Source organism: Eptesicus fuscus, chromosome 16 (genome assembly GCF_027574615.1).
Source record: "Eptesicus fuscus isolate TK198812 chromosome 16, DD_ASM_mEF_20220401, whole genome shotgun sequence".
In the NCBI taxonomy this organism is placed as follows: domain Eukaryota; kingdom Metazoa; phylum Chordata; class Mammalia; order Chiroptera; family Vespertilionidae; genus Eptesicus; species Eptesicus fuscus.
Window position 1 is genome coordinate 9,836,147 of NC_072488.1, and position 20,346 is coordinate 9,856,492.

General features: G+C 34.7%; 1 protein-coding gene and 1 non-coding gene across 2 annotated transcripts in view; both read right to left on the minus strand.

The window, feature by feature from the left end:
• ATAD2B (ATPase family AAA domain containing 2B) overlaps nt 1-20,346 on the minus strand; it is a 117,306-nt gene that overhangs the window by 86,993 nt on the left and 9,967 nt on the right. The window contains exons 2-8 of the mRNA XM_054727877.1: nt 12,146-12,297; nt 8,431-8,480; nt 7,914-8,067; nt 6,434-6,536; nt 5,495-5,603; nt 2,384-2,500; nt 286-361 (exon numbers count right to left, since the gene is read on the minus strand). Of these exons, the coding sequence (XP_054583852.1) occupies nt 286-361; nt 2,384-2,500; nt 5,495-5,603; nt 6,434-6,536; nt 7,914-8,067; nt 8,431-8,480; nt 12,146-12,297 (761 nt within the window). The remainder of the gene's footprint in view (nt 1-285; nt 362-2,383; nt 2,501-5,494; nt 5,604-6,433; nt 6,537-7,913; nt 8,068-8,430; nt 8,481-12,145; nt 12,298-20,346) is intronic.
• LOC114230389 (U1 spliceosomal RNA) lies at nt 15,663-15,826 on the minus strand. Its single transcript, XR_003616281.2, has one exon. It is a non-coding gene; the product is annotated as a U1 spliceosomal RNA (small nuclear RNA).

Genomic DNA, 20,346 nt, shown 5'->3' on the forward strand with positions numbered 1-20,346 from the left:
CACAAAGATGGTGGGTTAATTTGCATACACAGGCGCCAAGTGGCCGAGGGCGGGACGCTTGCGTCATCACCATGGCGACAACGCAGTCATTCTGCACCGCCCCAGCCGCTCTGGGCCTCTGGGCAGCGTGGAAAGGCAGAAAGGCGGCTCTGGGCCAGAGCAAAGGTGGTGCCGGCAGCCAGGGGAAGGAAGGCCCATTGTTGCACGAATCTTCATGCATGGGGCCTCTAGTATATAAATGACAGATGTAAATATTTCTTGCTTTCAAAAACCAACAAAACATACCTGATATGGCTTCTTCTTGCTGGAGATCTGTGAATATCAAACAGCGTGTTTTCCCTCTTTTTTTGATGAGCTGGTACTTTAAAAACAATAGGACAACATAGAAATAACTAATAACAAAATGATAAGTTGATATATTAAAGTAGAGAAAACTTCTATGAAATTGATAAATTGGAGTTCTTAAAAATTAACAAAATTCTGCTCTTTGAAAGACACTAAGAAGAAAAAAAAAAAGTTATAGACTGAGAAAATATTTGCAAATCACATAATTTGAACAGACACTTCACCAGAGATAACATTGGCAAATCATCACATATAATGATACTCAAAATCATTGGTCATTAGGGAAATATAAATTAGAACTAACATAAATGCATATTAGAGCTAATTTTTAAAATGACCATACCAAGTGTTGGCAAAAATACGGACCAACTAGAATTCTCATATACTCTCTGAGCAAGAGGTAAGTGATGCAATCACTTTGGAAAACAGTGGGCAATTTCTTAGAAAATTAAATATATCCTTATCCTAACCATAAAACATAGACATTCCAGCCATAAAAAAGAATGATTATAAGAAAAATAAAAGCATGTTTAAACAATTATTTGCACATGAATGTTCATAACAACTTCATTTATAATAGCCAACACTAGAAATGTCAACAATCCCAATGTCCATAAAACAAATGAACAGATAAACAAAATTGTGATATATTTATATTATGGAATGCTACTCAGCAATAAAAAGCACACTACTGTTATGTGCAACAACATGGATGAGTCTTACAATAATTATGCTGAGTGAAAGAAGACAAAAAAAAAGCATATGTACCAAGTTCTGTATGTAATAAAATATAAACTAATCTATAGTGAAAGAAAGCAGATCAGATCAGTGGCTGCCTGAGGATTGGAAGCAGAGGCACAAGAAGGTTAGGAGTAGATTATAAACAGGCAGGATGAAATTTTGGGGGTCAATAAACATGTTCATTGTCTTAACTGTGATAGCTTCATAAATATGTGTAATGGCAATGGACTTTAATTCAGTTATACTTCAATAAGTTGTTTTTTTTAATCTAGACAAATGGCTCACAGTCTTTTTTCTGTCCCAATACACTTCCCCCATTATTAACAGGACTATCTGTGACAGTGACTCTTAACTGTGGTAGATAAGTATCCTCATACTTGGGCAAGCTTCTAATAAGATAACTCTGATAGACCCCTTTCAGAGAATCAATCATTGTTTTAGAAAATAAAGGGTTTGAGATCTAGGTTCTTCCTCGAAAGCATTATGCTAAGTGAAAGAAGTTAAACACAAAAGGTCACATACAGGCAAATCTATAGAGACAGAAAGTACTTTAGTAGTTGCCAAGGGCTGGGTATGAGGGGAGGGGGATAGTGTGCAAGTAATAAAATGTTCTAAAATTATATAGTGTTGATGACTGCACACTCTAGTGAATATATGAAAAACCAATGAAGTATACATATTAAAAGCCAGCAAAAATGGTGAATTTCATGATATGTGAATTATATCTCAATTTTTAAAACTTTAAAGGGAATCAATAATGGCAGAATTTCCCAAGAACTGGAAAAAGTCAATAAAATAGTACCTGTAGAATTTATTACATGTCCATTAGATTTAAACATTTTTCTTTTCAATAAAAATAAAATAAATAAATAAATAAATAAATAAATAAATAAATAAATAAATAAACAAACAAACCCTTATGTTACTGGCCAAGCTACAGCCATGTACCACTTTTGTGACTAAGTTACTCAACTACTGGGAACATAGAGATACTTGCCCTAAAGAACTGCTATAATTGAAAGTGCTCGATAAACTACAAAGTAACACAAAAACGAAGCAATATTTACTATTAAGTTTAGGTTCTTTAAATAAAATGTATATGCTCTATGTAATTCTATATTGCAACTACATACTTAAATTTTCTTTCCATTGTATTATAAACAGAAGCACATATAGGAAAAGATATATGGAACCTACAAGAGAGTTCATTCTTTTAAATTCAGCAACACCAATTTTTTAAAGAGATGAAGCAGACTAAGCTACCAACTATAAAAACAAAGAAGTTAGTGTCTCCTACCTATTGGAGGTGCTTGGTATCGATCCACTGTTTTTCTTTGTCTCAAATTATATGGTCTATCATTTTCTTCTCCTTCTGCCTCTTCAACTTCTATATCTCCATCCTCCTCTTGAGATTCTAGTTTCCCCCACACAAAAGAGAAAAAAAAACAGTTTTAATCCACAGGATTAGTCCACTCTAGAGCTGAATATTTATATTTTATTTTTTTAATTATTATTTTTAAATATATTTTTGTTGATTTTTTTAGAGAGGAAGAGGGAGAGGGAGAGAAAGAGAAACATCGGTGTGAGAAATAGTGATTGGCTGCCTCCTGCTCACACCCCATTTGGGGATCAAGCCTGAAATCTGGGCACATGCTCTGACCGGGAATCGAGCCGGTGACCTTTCATGAGCCAGTGACTTTCAACCAACTGTGCCGCATCAGCCAGGAGTTACATTGTTTTTAAATATAGTTACTGATTTCAGAGAGGAAGGGAGAGGGAGTTACTTTGTAGTTTATCAAGCACTTTCAATTAGAAACATCAATGATGAGAATCATGGATCAGCTGCCTCCTGCACACCCTTCGCTGGGGCAATCAAGCCTGCAACCGGGCATGTGCCCTGACCCAGAAGCGAACTGTGACCTCCTGGTTCATAGGTCAATGCTCAACCACTGAGCCACACCGGCCTAGCAGGGGCTACATTTTATCTTTCACTCTGCACAGGTGACACTTAAAAGTATCAGTTCTGGCCCTAGCTGGTTTGGCTTAGTGGATAGAGCATTGGCCTGCAGACTGAAGGGTCCCGGGTTCAATTCTGGTCAAGGGCACATGCTTGGGTTGCGGACTTGATCCCCAGTAGGGGGTGTGCAGGAGGCAGCGGATCAATTATTCTCTCTCATCATTGATGTTTCTATCTCTCTCTTCCTCTCTGAAATCAACATAAATAAATGAATAAATAGATAGATTTAAAATAAAAATAAAATAAGTAAAAGTATCAATTCTGTATCATACAGCATAAATCAATATAATTAAAAATCAACCCAGCCCTAGCAGGTTTGGCTCAGTGGATAGAGCAACAACCTGCAGACCAAAGGTTCGATTCCAGTCAAAGGCAAGTACCTCGGTTGCAGATTCCTCCCCGGCCAAACTCTGGTCAGGGCTCGTGCAGGAGGCAACCAATCAATGTGTTTCTCTCACATTGATGTTTCTCTCTGTTTTTCCCTCTCTCTTCCACTCTCCCTAAAAATCAATAGAAGAATATCCTCGGGTGAGGATTAACACCAACAACAAAAATCAACCTAGACAGATGTAAAATGCCTTTCTTACAAATAAATAATCAATATAGTTATCTGCTAAATAAATCAATATGATCATATTTGATCTCTTGATTTGCTTATGATTCAGCATTTTACTACAGCAAACTTCATTCAATGTCCAATTACGTAACCTCTGGATTAGGTTAGTATTCAAATACCACTTGGTAGTTCAAAAAATATGTTTACAAGATAATTACTAATGTTACAGCAAAAGCAATTATTGTTGGCAGTATAACAGTTTGTTAGGCCTGTTGACAACAGGTACACAGGGATTAATTACATTTGGTAAGAAAATGCAGATAGGAATTGGGAGGGACCATGCAACAGGCTTCCAAGGTATTGATAATACTATAGGTTATTTGTTGACATTAGTGATTGTTTTATGATAATTCAACTAACTATAAATGTAAAAAACTAAATTAAAATATACACAAATACAAAATGTTTATTTTTTTAATTGTTTTAAAAACTTTTTGGCTATAGCTAAGATGTGACAACTATTTACAGTTTAAAATAAAAATCTAATGAAAATTTATAGGCTTATGGTCCTTAAGTACAATATACTTTAGGATTGTTTTTAACCACAAGAACTGTCAATACAATGCAATCATATTAAGGCACAGGAAAATTTTTTAATTGCCAGTGATGCTGAGTGAAATAGGAGACTAAAAATTCAAAGGACTTTACATTTTACTGGTAACATCTGAAAGCTTATTCTAAGTTTTTAATTTTTTATTATTAGGGAATAGAGAAAATCAGCAAATAAAATATTACTTATCTAAATAATACTATTAATTACTTATGCCCAATTATGTTTCCTAAACCTTAAAAAAAAATTTTTTTAAAAAAAACGCCTATACAATAATACTATTTACTATGGGAGAAAATGCTGTATGTGTCCAATCTACTTTGAAAACTCCACAAAGATGTTCAGTTAAAAGGCAAAAATCATACTATAAATCTGTCTCACCTACGTATACTGATTTTCTCCAAAAGAAAGCAATATAGAGGTGCTAGCTGTAACAATATTTGCTCAGCAAAGTACCTTCATTAGAAATATCAGTTCTTCATAACTTGCTAATAACATATTAATTACAGAATAAGAGTAATAAACCTATTCTTCTCTATCTAAGCTATACAAACAGTGGGAATGACTAAAATTCCTAGTAAAATACAAGTACCCTGTATTTACAATACACCAAATCATCTGAAAATCCAATTCAATACAATAAAGAATATTAACTCCCACAGAATTAATTCCTATAGATGTACTGGTCATTAATTTATAATCCTTGGGGCAAACGTACTTTCATCATGTTCCAGCTTCAGCCCTACAAATTTGGGGTTCTTCAGTTCAGAACCTAGACATGCCTCAGAAAAGAACAGTAGTATACTAGTATACTCCTCAGTCCATAACTACATTTGGGACCCAAATACAGTAATTAGAGATTTAGAGACTATAGACAGAAAGTGATTCTGGATAGAGGCTTCTGATTTGAAGGCACCTAAATACAAAAAAGGCCTGACCTAGCAAGCAAATCAGCGTGGCAAATGTAAATTAGGTCATTAAGGACTATCAATAGCTACTAATAAGATACATTACAACAATGTAGAGAGTACAGTAAAGGCACTTTTCCAATGCAGAAAATAAAAACTCAGAATGCCAGTTGAATAAAAATTATTTCCAATTATACACAATATAGACCTCTACAGCCAAAAATCACCTACTTGACAATATTACACATGTTACTTGCATATATTTTTTTCTTCCACCTAATCTTTCTAGTATTTATTTCATAAAGTGTTTTACAAACCTTCTTCTTCACCTTCAGTAGAGACTTCATGATGATTTTGTATCCCATAACTATTTCTTCTCAGTGACTTTCTTCGCCTTTTCACTCTTGAATACATATCCATGTTTTCCTTTTAAAGAAAGAAATCTGTCAAATATTAACATGGAATTTATTCCTGGCAATAAATAGTATAACCCAATGGGACATGTCTACTCAACAAAATTCAATGAGCGCCTATTTACAAGGCACAGATTCATGAAAACAGAGCTTCCTGAATTCAATAAATTTAAGGGACAAGAAAATAAACAAATAAAACTTATAAAATATTTGAAAATTGTAAACTATAATGCCATGGAATACTGTCTCCTGCAAGCAAATTACAGACGAGTAGGATGAAAATAAATCACAGGTAACTATAGAGGAAAGTAAACAAAGTTAAACGCCATAAAGAAAGGTGCAAAGTAGAATTCAAAGAGACAATCTCTTCTTGATAAGGGCTGGGAAGGGAGGCAACATTTGAAATCCTTGAAACAAGGAAGGATTGCATCAGTCCCTAACCAGAAGTATTAAGAGAAGTAAAAGACAGATGAACAAGAATGACTTGTTTATATTTGAGCAATAGTGTTGAGGAGATAAAAGTTGAAAACAGATTATGAAAGCCAAAATATTTTTAATTAATTCAGTACACAATAAAAAACCATTAAAGTTTCACATCAGAAAAGTCACAAAATCAGAACTGTATTTTCAGATGACTATTCTGGCAAAAGTAGAGAGAGGATCTTTAGGGGAATTGTGGCAAGTAGGGGATGGGATAAAAGCAGAAAGAAAGCAAGAAAGTCCCAAGCTAAAAATGAAGAAGGAGCAATTCTATTAATCCAAGAAAGTCCAAATGCTGTTCACTCTCCCTTTTTATTCCTCAGTATAAATTAAAAATTGCAAAGGTTGTTAAAGTATACTCACAAATTCTGTATCTGTCCACATTCGAAGTCGTTCCACTTCTCCTGATCGACGATTTCGTCTAATGTTAATGTTGTCCATTTCTTGCAGTACAGCTTCAGCAGTACTATAATCATACAATAAAACTAGGGTTTAGACAATTGTGGGATCATACACTGTGTCATCCACATAAAAGAGATCTTCACCAAAGCATAACTAAATCATCTCTGACATGTAACGGTACATCCCTCTTTGAAGTGGCGTCCATCAGAAGATAATGCCCCCAAAAGAGATAGAACCAAAAGACCTTCTACCTTAATATATTTATTAAAGTAAAACTTACAAAATAGAAGACTTTTGTTCATAAGGCTCCAAATATTCAAATCCACAATGCCACTAAAAAAATTGACTATCAGATCCAAGGCACTGAAAAAAGTAACTAATTTAATCTTTTTATTTGAAGATGATGTCATGATTTATATAGAATAGGATTTGTAAAAAGTTTAAAGTTAATAAGGTCTTTCTGGAAATTAGAGAATACTGACATCCACAAAATACATGCTGACATTAGAACATTTCACCTTTCAAACACTATGTTTCCAGACACTGGTCTAAGTATTTAACAAATGTACACTGAAACTAATACAAATAATATTGAATGTAAACTGTAATAGAAAAATAGAAAAAATAGTAATAACTAATACTCAAATTTGACATTACCACTACAGAATATAATTTCCTCTCCAATCAAATAGGGATTATACTGACCTCCCTTCTCCAGAAATTTGCAAGAATTAAGTATGATAACCTATTACCTGAGAAGAATAACGTTTCATCACATGTCGATGCTGAGCAATCAGCTAGGTTGGCTCACCAGCTACATCCCACATACCCAGTCTCAAAAGGACCTTCAATTCAAAATCTTAACTAAGCAAATTATATATTAATAATGGAACTTAATGTTGTTTGAAAATTGTCAAAGATACAAATGTTAAATGAGAAAATATTAAGTGACTATAATAAAGACAATAAAATTATTTTTATAGTATCTAACTATGCACAACAGCTTAAAAACGATGAGAAAATTTTAACTATTACATAAATTGTATTAAATCTAGTAAACTGACTAGAAACTGACAATCACTGCTAACCACTGTTAATTCAAATTGTTATAAAATAATTTTATTACTAAGTCAGTGTCTAAATTGTTTTTAAAAACATAACTGTCTTAAAAATCAAATAATTAGCCCAGCCAGTGTGGCTCAGTGGTTGAGTGTCGACCTATGAACCAAGAGGTCACAAGTTCAATTCCCAGTCAGGGTATATGCCCAGATTTCGGGCTCCATCCCCAGTGGGAGGCATGCAGGAGGCAGCCGATTGATGATTCTCTCTCATCACTGATGTTTCTCTCTCTCTCCCTCTCCTTTTCTCTCTGAAATCAATTTTAAAAATTTTTTTAAATCAAATAATTAAATGAAACTGCTTATTACATAAGCATTCATACCTATTTACTAGTTGATCAAATAACAAACTCTGGTTCACGCTTTCAAATCTGTTTTTCCTGGAACGACAACTTTTTCTGACTTCCATGTCACCATTCATACAAGAAAGGTCTCCATCTCCCTTCTTTTCCCCTCGAAGGGGATGGCTTCGAAGGGCTACAAAAAGAGAGATAATTTCCATATCAAAGTACAGAGTATAAAAAGAGAGAAAAAAAATCAAAACATTACTTTTAAAAGATCACAAGAGGTTTAATATAACCTCTTAAATGGCTTTAATATCCAATAATCTAACATTTCTATAAATGTTTACACTGTGTCTTAATAATTTAAATTATTTCCCTCGTACAAATTTTTCAACACTTAACAATTACATATGTATTTACTGTGACTGAAATCCAGGCAATATTACTGTATGCTGAGCATACTAGTAAATCACTCTATTCACCCACATTAAGTGCTTTAATTCTAACAACATTAAAAAAATTTCAATACTAACCAGTTTCATAATAGAATACTCACATAGACTACTATGTCCGTTTGGTAATGTAGCACCAGGCTGAGAAGTTAACCTAGAACACAATTATATTTAATATGCAACATATCAATATTTATTTAAAGGAGCAAGAAATGCAATACTGCTGGAATCATTTTAATCTTTAAAATGTCAGTAATATAGTATTACTTTTTTTAAGAGTAAAGAACTTTTTTACTCCAACATTGATAATATACCAATTAATAAAATATACCGAGTCATTTCATTACTTCAAGAACAGCTTTAATAATAGAATTTATTGTCTCTTCAACTCTGTAAATTAAAATCCAAATAAAAGGCTTAAGTCTAACATATGCCATAAATTAACTGAGGCCATTAGTAGCAACTGTCACAGACATTTACTATTGATTTGGTTGACAAAATAAAATTGAAACAATAACAAATTTATTCAAACAATAATTTGTAAGGAAAAAAAAGTACTGAACACCAATACCATATAATAATTTATTCAAATATTTTATTACACATTCTAAACTGACAATAAAAACTTAACTAATTTCTCAAAACAGTCATTGTGTAATTCTCTCTCTTGGGTGGAGGAAGAAAAATGTTAAAGATACTTAAGTGGTCATGAAAACATAAAGACTGAAGAAAACAGTCACCATACACCTAACTATAAGCAGAAAGCTCAAAAACTCAATTGTTACAGAATAAAAGAGCTGTCAGTATAAAGTTATCACAGTATTTTTTTTAATCCAACAATAATCATTTTCAAAGAAAAAAACAAAGGGAGGACATTTAGAAAATAGTTAATATATAGTATAACTATCTGCTACTATTTATGTGGTTTGCATAATTTTTAACTAAAATATTCTAATGTTTCTAGTTACTCTGTAGCTCTTTGTGTTAAATCATAAATGTTAAGTGTTATAATTGTTAATCATAAATATCCCTGCCCAATAAAGGTCACAGCTAGGATGATTAAAAGATATGAACAAAAACTCAAACTACTATCTGTCTTCAGACTGTCAAGAAAACAAAAACAAAAACTCCAGCCCTGCCGAAACTGGTTTGGCTCAGTGGATAGAGCGTCGGCCTGCGGACTCAAGGGTCCCGGGTTCGATTCCGGTCAAGGGCATGTACCTTGGTTGCGGGCACATCCCCAGTAGCGGGTGTGCAAGAGGCAGCTGATCGATGTTTCTCTCTCATCGATGTTTCTAACTCTCTATCCCTCTCTCTTCCTCTCTGTAAAAAATCAATAAAATATATTTAAAAAAAAAAAAAAAGTCAAACTTTAACACTAAAAGAACATCTTTTAGCAACATTTATCTAGAAAAAGAAGCCTAATTCACTTACTAAATAAATACAAGAGACAGAATATAACAGAGAGATTAAATCTAGAAGTGTAATTAAAGGGCAGTACTCATCTTGAGAAATATCATTATAGTGATCTGGATCTGTTTCATCTCACATATGAATGAGTATGAGAAAAAGGGGGGGTGTGGGGAATCAACAGACTATAATTCCTGAATTTTTCTACTTAGTTCTCAGACAATGCAAAATAAAAAATTTTTAATTCCACTATGCTGTACACCTGAAACTAACATGATACTGAATTATCAATTATAATGAAAAACAGAATTTTTTGATGTTTAAAAATAAAAAGAAAGAAAACAATTTTTAAATAAAGTGGCACTTTCTAGACCATAATAAAATAGGTAACATTCTTTGTAAATATCACTGCCTATCAAAGTTTATATAACCCGCCGAAACCGGTTTGGCTCAGTGGATAGAGCGTCGGTCTGCGGACTGAAAGGTCCCAGGTTCGATTCCGGTCAAGGGCATGTACATTAGCTGCGGGCACATCCCTGGTAGGGGGTGTGCAGGAGGCAGCTGGTCGATGATTCTCTCTCATCGATGTTTCTAGCTCTCTATCCCTCTCCCTTCCTCTCTGTAAAAAATCAATAAAATATATATATTTTTTTAAAAGTCTATATAACCCAAAAACATTTTTCATTAAAGAAAATATATATAGGCCCTGGCCAGGTAGGTCAGTTGGTTAGAGCATCATCACAAAAATGCCAAGGTTATGGGTTCAACCCTTAGTCTGGGCACATACAAGAATCAACCAATGAATGCATAAATAAGTGTAACAACAAATCAATGTTTCTCCCTCTCAAAAATTCAATTTAAAAAAAGAATCCTAAATAATAAAAGCCTAATATGCAAATCGACCGAACGACAGAATGACCGGCGAACAACTGGTCACTATGATGTGCACTGACCACCAGGGGGCAGACGCTCAACACAGGAGCTGCCCCCAGCCCACAGGCCCCAGGCCAGCCAAGTCGGGTGCCAGCGGGCCCCCTCTCCCCCCAATCGCCCTGCTGGTCACCCCACAGATCGGCCCTGATCACCAGCCAGGCCTAGGAACCCTACCCGTGCACGAATTTCATGCACCGGGCCTCTGGTGTGTGTGTGTGTATAGTGTGTATGTATAGAGAGAGAGAAAGAGAGAGAGAGAGAGAGAAAGAGAGAGAGAGAAAGAAAGAGAGAGAGAGAGAGAGAGAGAGAGAGAGAATATCAAAATATTTTTAAATACTTCAAGGATAAATGAAACCAAAGAATTTCCCTTTTATTTTTATTTGCCATTGGCATATCAGCACTTTTCTATCAAAGACTTTGGAGAAAAGAGAAGCCAAAATAAAGTTCAAACTTTAAATCTTCTGTGTGTGCGCTTATCCGAGCTACATTAAATTATTACCATTTACTTTGATAAGTAAAACTAAGCTTTCCTGCAACATATTAAATCAGACACAAGCAATTTAAGTTGAAAGGATGGAGATAAATGAAAAGATTTCTTTAAAAATTTATTTAGATTTTATTATATTTTGGTATGTCAATTCAAGTGGAATCCTATACAATAAAAGCCTAATATGCTAAGTGTCTGACCATTTGACCAATCACTATGATGCACACTGGCCACTAGGGGGCAGACGCTCTGATCAGTATGTTATCTTGCTGCTGGGGTCCGGCCAATTGGGACTGGGTGAGATGGGCTGGACACACCCTGGACAAATTTGTGCATCAGGCCTGTTTCAGCCCGATCCCCGCAGGCCAGGCCGAGGGACCCTACCGTGTCTCTTGTATTTAATAATTTTAGAAAGGAGACATTTTACCTATTTTCAAATAAAAAAGTAATTCTAACCATATGTTCTTACTTAAATTTTCAGGACTAGCCCAGCTGGTGTGATTCAGTTGGTTGAGTGTTGTCCCATGCACTAAGAGGTTGCCAGTTCGATTCCCGGTCAAGGCACATACCCAGGTTGTGGGTTCAATCCCCAATAGGGGTCATGCAGGAGGCAGCTGATCAATGTTTCTCTTTCACATCAATGTTTCTCTTTCTCTCTCTCTCCCTCTCCCTTCCTTTCTCTCTAAACTCAATAAAAACATATTTTAAATTTTTTTCAAGACTATACATATATATACATATATATGCATATTTAAGACCTATCGAAATCCAATTGTTTTCGTAATAAGTTTCTATTATATACTACAAAACATATTCTATGGCATATTTAGAAAAAATTATATACAGAAATTATAAGGTAAATTTAATACAATTTCTAAGTAGTTTTAAATACTAACAGCTTTACAATTTAAGAAAATTAGCATTAACATCAACTCTAAATCACATCCAATCATTCATGAAAAAATAATCGATGAGTTCTCACTTCTCACCTTGCCTGTCCAGTTGTTATGTTCCATTCCTCTCGCTGACCAGTACTTCGTGATTTTGATTTGTCTTTGCAAACAGAATCAGGTTGTTTCAAAGTGCGTTTGGCTGGAGGAGACACGTGGCTATCACTTAAACTACCATCAACCTCAGATTTCTGAAAGACAGTGAAAAATGCATTTATTATTCCTATTAACAGAATTGTTAAATTGCATAAAGTACAGTATTTATTCAATCAATAAATATTTACTGAATGAATCACTCTACAAGTGTAACAAAATGTAATAATCTGTAACGACAGAAACAAAAATTAGAAAAGTATGTTCAGTGTTGTTTATATTTTAAAGCAGTGTCAAGCCTATAGAAAAGATGTGTGTATATCATTTTATGATATGATTCCTCATTCTTCTCCTAAATACTCCGTCATGTACCTCCCAAAACAAGGACACTTTGTTACATTAGCATCATACAACCCACCCAATCAGGAAATTAACACTGACATAACACAGAGCGAATCCAGACACATGAAATTTTATCAAATGTCCCAACATGTCTCTCTTTCCCTTCTGGTTCAGGATCCTATCCAGGAACACATATTGTATTTAGTTATCAGATCTCTGTCTCCTTCAATATGAAACAGTTCTTTAGTCTTTCCCCATCTTTTATGACCTTGAGTGTAAAGAGTACAAAGCCTTTCATTCCCAAGGATGAACTTCAATCTGGGTCTATTTGATGTTCCTCATAACCAGATTCAGGCCATATATTCTTGGAAAGAATATACAGAAATTATATTGTGCATACTAGTACTACTACACCTACCCATCATTATCACCTTGATCACCTGGTCAAGTTGGTGTCCACCAGATTTCTCCACTGTAAAGTCTTATTTTTCCCTTTGTGTTTCATTAGAGTATGTGGAATTATTCCGATAATTCAGCAATATCCTGTTTTTCATCAAACCACCACCCACCAGCCTTAGCATTCATTGACTATTCTTGCCTTTATTCAATACATTTATGACAATGATTAATCCCATCATTCCTTCTACATTTTTTTAGTTGGCATTCTACTTTAAAGAGCTTTCCCCTCCCCACTTTGCCCAATTCATTTACTCATATATTTATATCAATAGGCACTGTGGAATCTACACTGAATGGCCAGATTATTATGATCTCTGAATGCATACTAATCTGGCCACTCAGTGTATATCCTATATAATAAAAGGCTAATATGCAAATTGTCCCCTCAACCAGGAGTTCGACCAGCAGGCAGGCCGGCCGGCCAACCGCCCATGTCCTCTCCCCCTGGCCAGGCTGGCCGGACCCCACCCATGCACGAATTCATGCACCGGGCCTCTAATTACTCAATTTATAAAAGTTTTGGCCATTTGGAGCCCTTTCAAAGTAATTCCTGTATCCTTTTGACATGTCCCCATCATTTTGAATATTTCCTTATTTCTGCCACAAAAGAAATATCTAATCTTGTACTTTCCCTCCCTGACCCTAGAATTAGCTATTTCTGCAAGGAGCCCTGGTTCCTTTCAGTCAAGGATGGTACCTAGAAACCAACATCTGGGCAATAGGTGCACTCACTGTTACTGGGGGTTTTACTGCTATTGAGTCCTGTTAGCAGAGAGACTAAAAAATATACGGGAAAATGTACGTACACACACACACACACACACACACACATCTATGCCTATTTATTTATCTGTGCATAAATAACAACAAATGTGTGTACACTAATGCTTCTAATTCCACACCTTTCCCTTTTCTGTTTCTAAGCCCTTCTCAGAGAGAAACCTCATTTCCATCATCTTCAACACATACATTTATTTACTTATTTTTAATATGTTTTTATTGATTTCAAAGAGAGGAAGGGAGAGGGAGAGAGAAATAGAAACATGGATGAGAGAGAAAGATCAGTCAGCTGCCTCCTGCATGCCCCAACTGGGGATCAAGCCCAAAACCCAGGCTTGTGCCCTCACCAGGAATCTAACCAACAACTTCCTGGTGCATGGGATGATGTTCAAAAAACTGAGCCACACTAGGCCGGGCCATGTATTTATTTTTTATGTTCCCTTTCAATTTTTTGAAACCTCCATCTACCATACTTCCATTATTGCCTACCAGCTGCATATCCTCAAACTACAGGAAAATCACTCTCTGCACAGCAGTCTCCTCTTCACCAGGCAATTCCTTGGACACTAGGCAGATGGGAAAGAGAGGGGAGGGAAGGATCTTTCCTTTAGAGACAATTTAGTTCATATGCTAATACTTTACACTTGACATTTTAGATCAGTATTTCAAAGGAACATATGATCATTTTCAATATAGTACCATATAAAGATATTTCAATTTGGTCTCCTTTTATGCTACAATTTTCTTTTTAAAATATATATAAAAACTATACATTTCATAAATGCAGACTTCTATATCATATTATCCCAAAGCAAGACAACTATATTACTCAAATAATTAGTAAAAATACAGCCACTAGCAAACAAACATAAGAAATACAATGTTTATTTAAAAGTACCCAACTACAGCCTATAGAATTAATTCACTTACTAACAAATTTTTTACAGAAAGACCAATTTCTAATTTTGTGATTTAATACATTTACAATGAGCTAGTTTTAAAGCCACAAGACCACACGCTTACTAAAAGGCACAGAGAGAAAAACTAAAAATTCAAACATCAGAGTGTCTATTTAAGAATAATAAACATGTTAGTTGTTAACATGCATCACAACTTATCAGTTTAAGTTCCCAAGAAAAACTGGTTAGCTACTTCCAAACTATCCTCAATAGACTACATCTGTCACTCCGATTGTGCTCCACCCCAATCAGAAACCATTTTTGGCAAGATCCCCAGAGGATTCTTCCCCACATTAGGATTTGAAAAGCAGTGCTATAACACATTCAACAAGCACGCGGTGAGGAAGCAATGTCATCTGCTCTAAGCTAAGGCATATTTGTGAACACAAAAACTGATACCTATAAAACTACTTTACCAATTTAGATATCCAAGCCAGCATTACTTCTTTTAATCAAATCACACCACTCACTCTTTAAGATCCATCTCTACCCTGAATCTTATCTGAAGAATCTACTAATTGACCTTTCCCCTCTACTAGCTGCAAATGTACAATACATTTTGGCAATTAATTATATTCAATTAGCATTATGTATTCAAAACTGATTCTAACAGCCCTGGCTGGTTTGACTCAGTGGATAGAGCATCTGACTGAAGGGTCCCAAGGGCATATGCCCGGGTTTCAGGATCGATCCCCAGTAGGGGGCGTGCAGGAGGCAGCTGATCAGTGATTCTCATCATTGATGTTTCTAACTCTCTCCCTTCCTCTCTGAAACCAATAAAAATAGAATATTAAAAAAAAAATTTTTAACTGATACTAACAGCTTACCTGGTATTTAAGTGGTATTCAAGATCCAAGTCTTGAGATTCTAGCAAGATTTTAAGTTCTTTAATTTTAAAAAAAAAATGACCCTCTTTTTTTTTTCAGGGGAGAGCACGAACGCAGTCCCCCACTACTACAAATTATGCAATCGAGTCTCCCACATTTGGGGAAATCGCAGGGTTCAGCACATCCGGAGTGCTATGGATTAGCCTCACCCTGGGAAAACCACCTTCATGATCATGGTATCTCCCCTGCCAGTTAAGCATCCTATTTCTTTTTTTTTTTTAATATGTTTTATTGATTTTTTACAGAGAGGAAGGGATAGAGAGTTAGAAACATCGATGAGAGCGAAACATCCATCAGCTGCCTCCTGCACATCTTCTACTGGGGATGTGCCCGCAACCAACGTACATGCCCTTGACCGGAATCGAACCCGGGACCTTTCAGTCCGCAGGCCAACACTCTATCCACTGAGCCAAACCGGCCAGGCCATCCTATTTCTTTTTAATTCCACACAACAGCAATCAAAAAAAAGCAAGATTTTCCCAAATAAAGAAAAATTAATAAAATATTTTAGTTATATAACTTGAAATAATTTGAGTTATTATATAACTCTAATTATCTATTTAAATGAGTTTATGTTTATTGGTCAGTCTCTCATATTCTACTGGCTTTTTTCAGTTCCATTCAAAGCATCTCTCATAGTGTTGTCCACATACTACCTGAACCAGAAGTCACCTGAATTGCTCACTGAAGAAACATAACCTGTTAAACTAGAATTTCTTGAGGTGAGATATTTTTAATGAGGGCCTCCAAATGATTCTTAGTATACAAAAGTTTGAGGACCTCTGGCACATAATACAGTTTTAAGTATAATATGAGGCACATCATCCTAACCACTGCACTGAACTATAATACTTCTCTTATGGAAGGGTTTCAATCTTTACTTGGCTCTGTGACAGAAACCTCAGAATAAATAGCATTACAAAGAGATCCCTCCCTCTAAGGAAATCTAGAGATTTAAGTAAAGCAAATGAACAAGATGTACATATGTGCAAAGTGATTACTTCAGCACCATTTTATTAACTTCAAGCTTTGGGGAAAGCTTTTACCTACAAAACTGATACTAACAGCTTACCTTTAATAGGATAATCATAGGTTCAACTTTGACTTTTTCATCTTCAAAGAATTTTACTAGTTAATTATAACGTAATCCTTTGAGGAAAGGCGTTACTAGTTTCAGGCCAAAAAGTTTAAGAGAGATGTTGCAATCTACCCACAGTCATTTAGCAATCTATGTCAGAGTCATTTCAATCCATGAATAAAAAAGGCATCTCAGACTGAGGGAATAATTTCACTTAACAAACGTTTATTGAGAACCTACTGTGTATATAAGACTTGGGAGCAGTGGGAAAATAGATTTAAGACGTATCTGAACTCAATATACAATTTATGGAGTTCACAAATAGTCACAGTGGTGATATATAGCATATTATATTAAGTACTATAAGTATACAATTCTCTGAAAGCAAAAAATTAAAAATAAGAACTGCTAGTAGAGATGAAGGAAAACATCATAAATGATGTGGACTTTATTTCATAACAACATAATAATGGAGCGAATGGTCAGAGGAACAATAGATAGTACTCTACCACTAGTAACAGTGTCAAATGCTACAAAAGTAAAAGTACAATGAAAAGATAGTCATCCAACCTAAGTGACTTTTTTCTCTAAACTCTAATCTTCTAAAATAGATAATTTTTCCAATTTGAAAAAATCATTTTCTCCTCAAGTCTCATCAACTACCACAAATACTGACTACTACTCTACCACAAATCACATACAATTAGACAAAAGACCTTGAAAATAATGAAACAGAGATTTTATGCTACATAGGTTTTCAGGGAAGGCTTCATGTCCAGATCAGAATTTGTCAGAAATCCAGAACCTAGACTTTAATGTAAAGACTAAAAGAATATTTCCAAACATAGCATTAAAAAATGAGAAACTGAAGGAAACAAATAAATTAGCAGGCCACTAAATTAATTCAAGACTTGATGGTGGCCTCATCTAGAATTGTAAAAGGAGAAAATAAGAAATTGATTCCAGAAAGCAAAATAACTAAGATATTGGTGAAACCTCTATTCAAATTAAGACAATAAGGCAAGTATAAAAAGTGGTTGTTGATTTTTAGTGGGTGTAGGGGGAGGCCAGGAGACAAATGTTTAAGGAAGAAGTGTAAGGCTGAATTCTGATTTTTAAAGTTAGGTTTAGAATTCTAGCCCAAAATCTAGGGAGATGTCTATCAGGTTATAGGAAATGCAGCTCTGAATAAGAATAAGGTGAGGACTAGTGATATGAAATGTAATAAAAGAATCATAGGTAATATAAGAATGAAAAAACAAAAAAGGCAAAATCTTTAAAAATGCCTACATTAAAGGGATGAGCAGAAAGGATCTCATATAAACTAAAGAAAAATAGTGTCTCACTAAAACGGAGAAGAGAAGTTTGCTCCAAAAAGACCAAACAGAAGGAGAACTGATAAACCTGAGCATTGGTAATCTACTAAGTAAATTAGTCACTGTACCTTCTGATAGGACAATTTCTGCAAAATGATGACTGGAAATCACTAGATGAAGAACTGGGTGGTGAGAAAGTATAGGTGATGACTACAGAGTTAGTTTTATAGGAAGTCTCAGAACTAAGAAAGACAATAAAAAATAGTCTAAGGAGGTCACAAAGTCAAAGAAGTCAGGAAAGGATTTCCTTTTTGGAAAAGATAAGATGACCTGGTTTCCTGTAAAGAGAAGAAAAGGAATCAAAGAAGAGATTACAATAAAATTAAATTTTAAAGAGAAAGATAACTGATGCAAAAAAGATCCTAGGAGAGACAGGAAAAAGAATGAGGAGCACTATCCCCCAGGCTAGATCAGAAAGTATATGGGTGCAATCAATGTTTTCCAATTTCCTTTATAGAACAGCCTTTTTTCTGCCTTTTTAAAAAAAAAATAAGTATTCCTGTTGAAAGCTTAGAAGTAGAGTCAATTTCTTTTTCTTTCATTTGTAAAACGAATGCACAGAGGCAGCAGTTACCATGACTGCAGAAAACAAAACTCTCACTGCTACTTATTCACTCAGAGCCAGTACTACTCTACAAAGTCCTAAAACTCAAGGACACACAATGTCCTCAATTTTCCTCAAATATCACAAGAGTACTGGCTTACTAGTTTAATATATCTAAACAATCATTATTAAAGAATATGGAAAGGGAAAAAATACACAGAAATAAGCTTAGGCATTGTAAAAAGGTAAAAATAGACCATTATAATTTAAAATGCATTTTTCTTCCTGGTAATTTTTTTAATCTGAAAATATCACAAAGTTAAAATGAGAGAGAGAGAAAGACACAATGTGGGCACTGAAAAATGCCAGGCTTAAAAGTTTGACAGAACCAGTCTTATACTACAGCACTACCATTGAAATTCAAAAATTTACCTCATAAAATTGTTAGAAGAACCAGGTGAGGTAGTATAAGTTATAAATAGATAATCTCAAATAAGGATACTTGTTTCAAGGCTTTGTAGGATTAACAGAACCTCATAAATTTATTAATTATCTTTAGTGATTCATTCCTTCCACAAAGAAAATGTATTAAGCACCTATTATTGTGTCAGATACTAAAGATACTTGATGAGATAGTCTCTGTCCTTCAAGGAAGTTAAAGCCTAACTCCTTAAATCAACCAGTAAAAGATATAAAAACTTAGGGTGCTTAGAGTATTGGGGAGTAGGATACATACTGCTTTAGCCTGTTTAATAGTACAATTTGGTAAAACCTGTAAAAATTTAAAATACATATATCTTTAATCCAATAATTCTACTTCACCTAAAAGAGAAAAGTCATTTCCTGCTACATTACTTATAATATTAAAAACACAGAGGCGCCTTGGCCAGATGGTTCTATACACCAAAAGGTTGCAGGTTTGATTCCCAGTTAGGGCACATACCTAGGTTTCGGGGACAGGAGGCAACCGATCAATGTTTCTCTCTGACTCTAAAATCAATAAACATATCCTTGGGTGAGGATAAAAAGTAAAAAAAGAATATGGAGGCAACCTATACAGAGAACAGCCAAAAGACTGGATCACACAATGATACAACAAAATATTAGAAAGCCATTAAGAAAAATGGATACTTAAGAATGTAGATGACACAAAGTTAACTTAAAAAAATTAATTAGCCCTAGCTGGTTTGGCTCAGTGGATAGAGCATCAGCCTACGGACTGAAGGGTCCCAGGTTCGATTCCAGCCAAGGGCACATGCCTGGGTTTCGGGCTCGATCCCTAGTAGGGGGTATGCAGAAGGCAGCCGATCAATGATTCTCTCTCACCATTGATGTTTTTTTCTCTCTCTCTCTCCTTTTCCCTTCCTCTCTGAAATCAATAAAGAAACATGTATTTTTTAATTAATTAACTTAAGTAGTATATATGGTATGATTCCATTTCTGTCAAAAATATACACATATAAATACAGACACGTGTGCAATAGTCTGGAAAGATGTATACCAGTTTTAACAGTGTTTATCCCTAGGAAGAACAAACTGGAGGAATTAAGGGAAAAGGGGAACATCCTTTTTTTTTTTTTTTTTTTTTATGAACGTCCATATTGTTTGAAATATTTATTTCTTAATTTTTAAATAAAAATAAAATATTTTGCCACACAGTAAGATAGATAATCAAATTGGTACCTTAGTAAAATGTATTGTTAACTAAAAAAATTCCAAAGA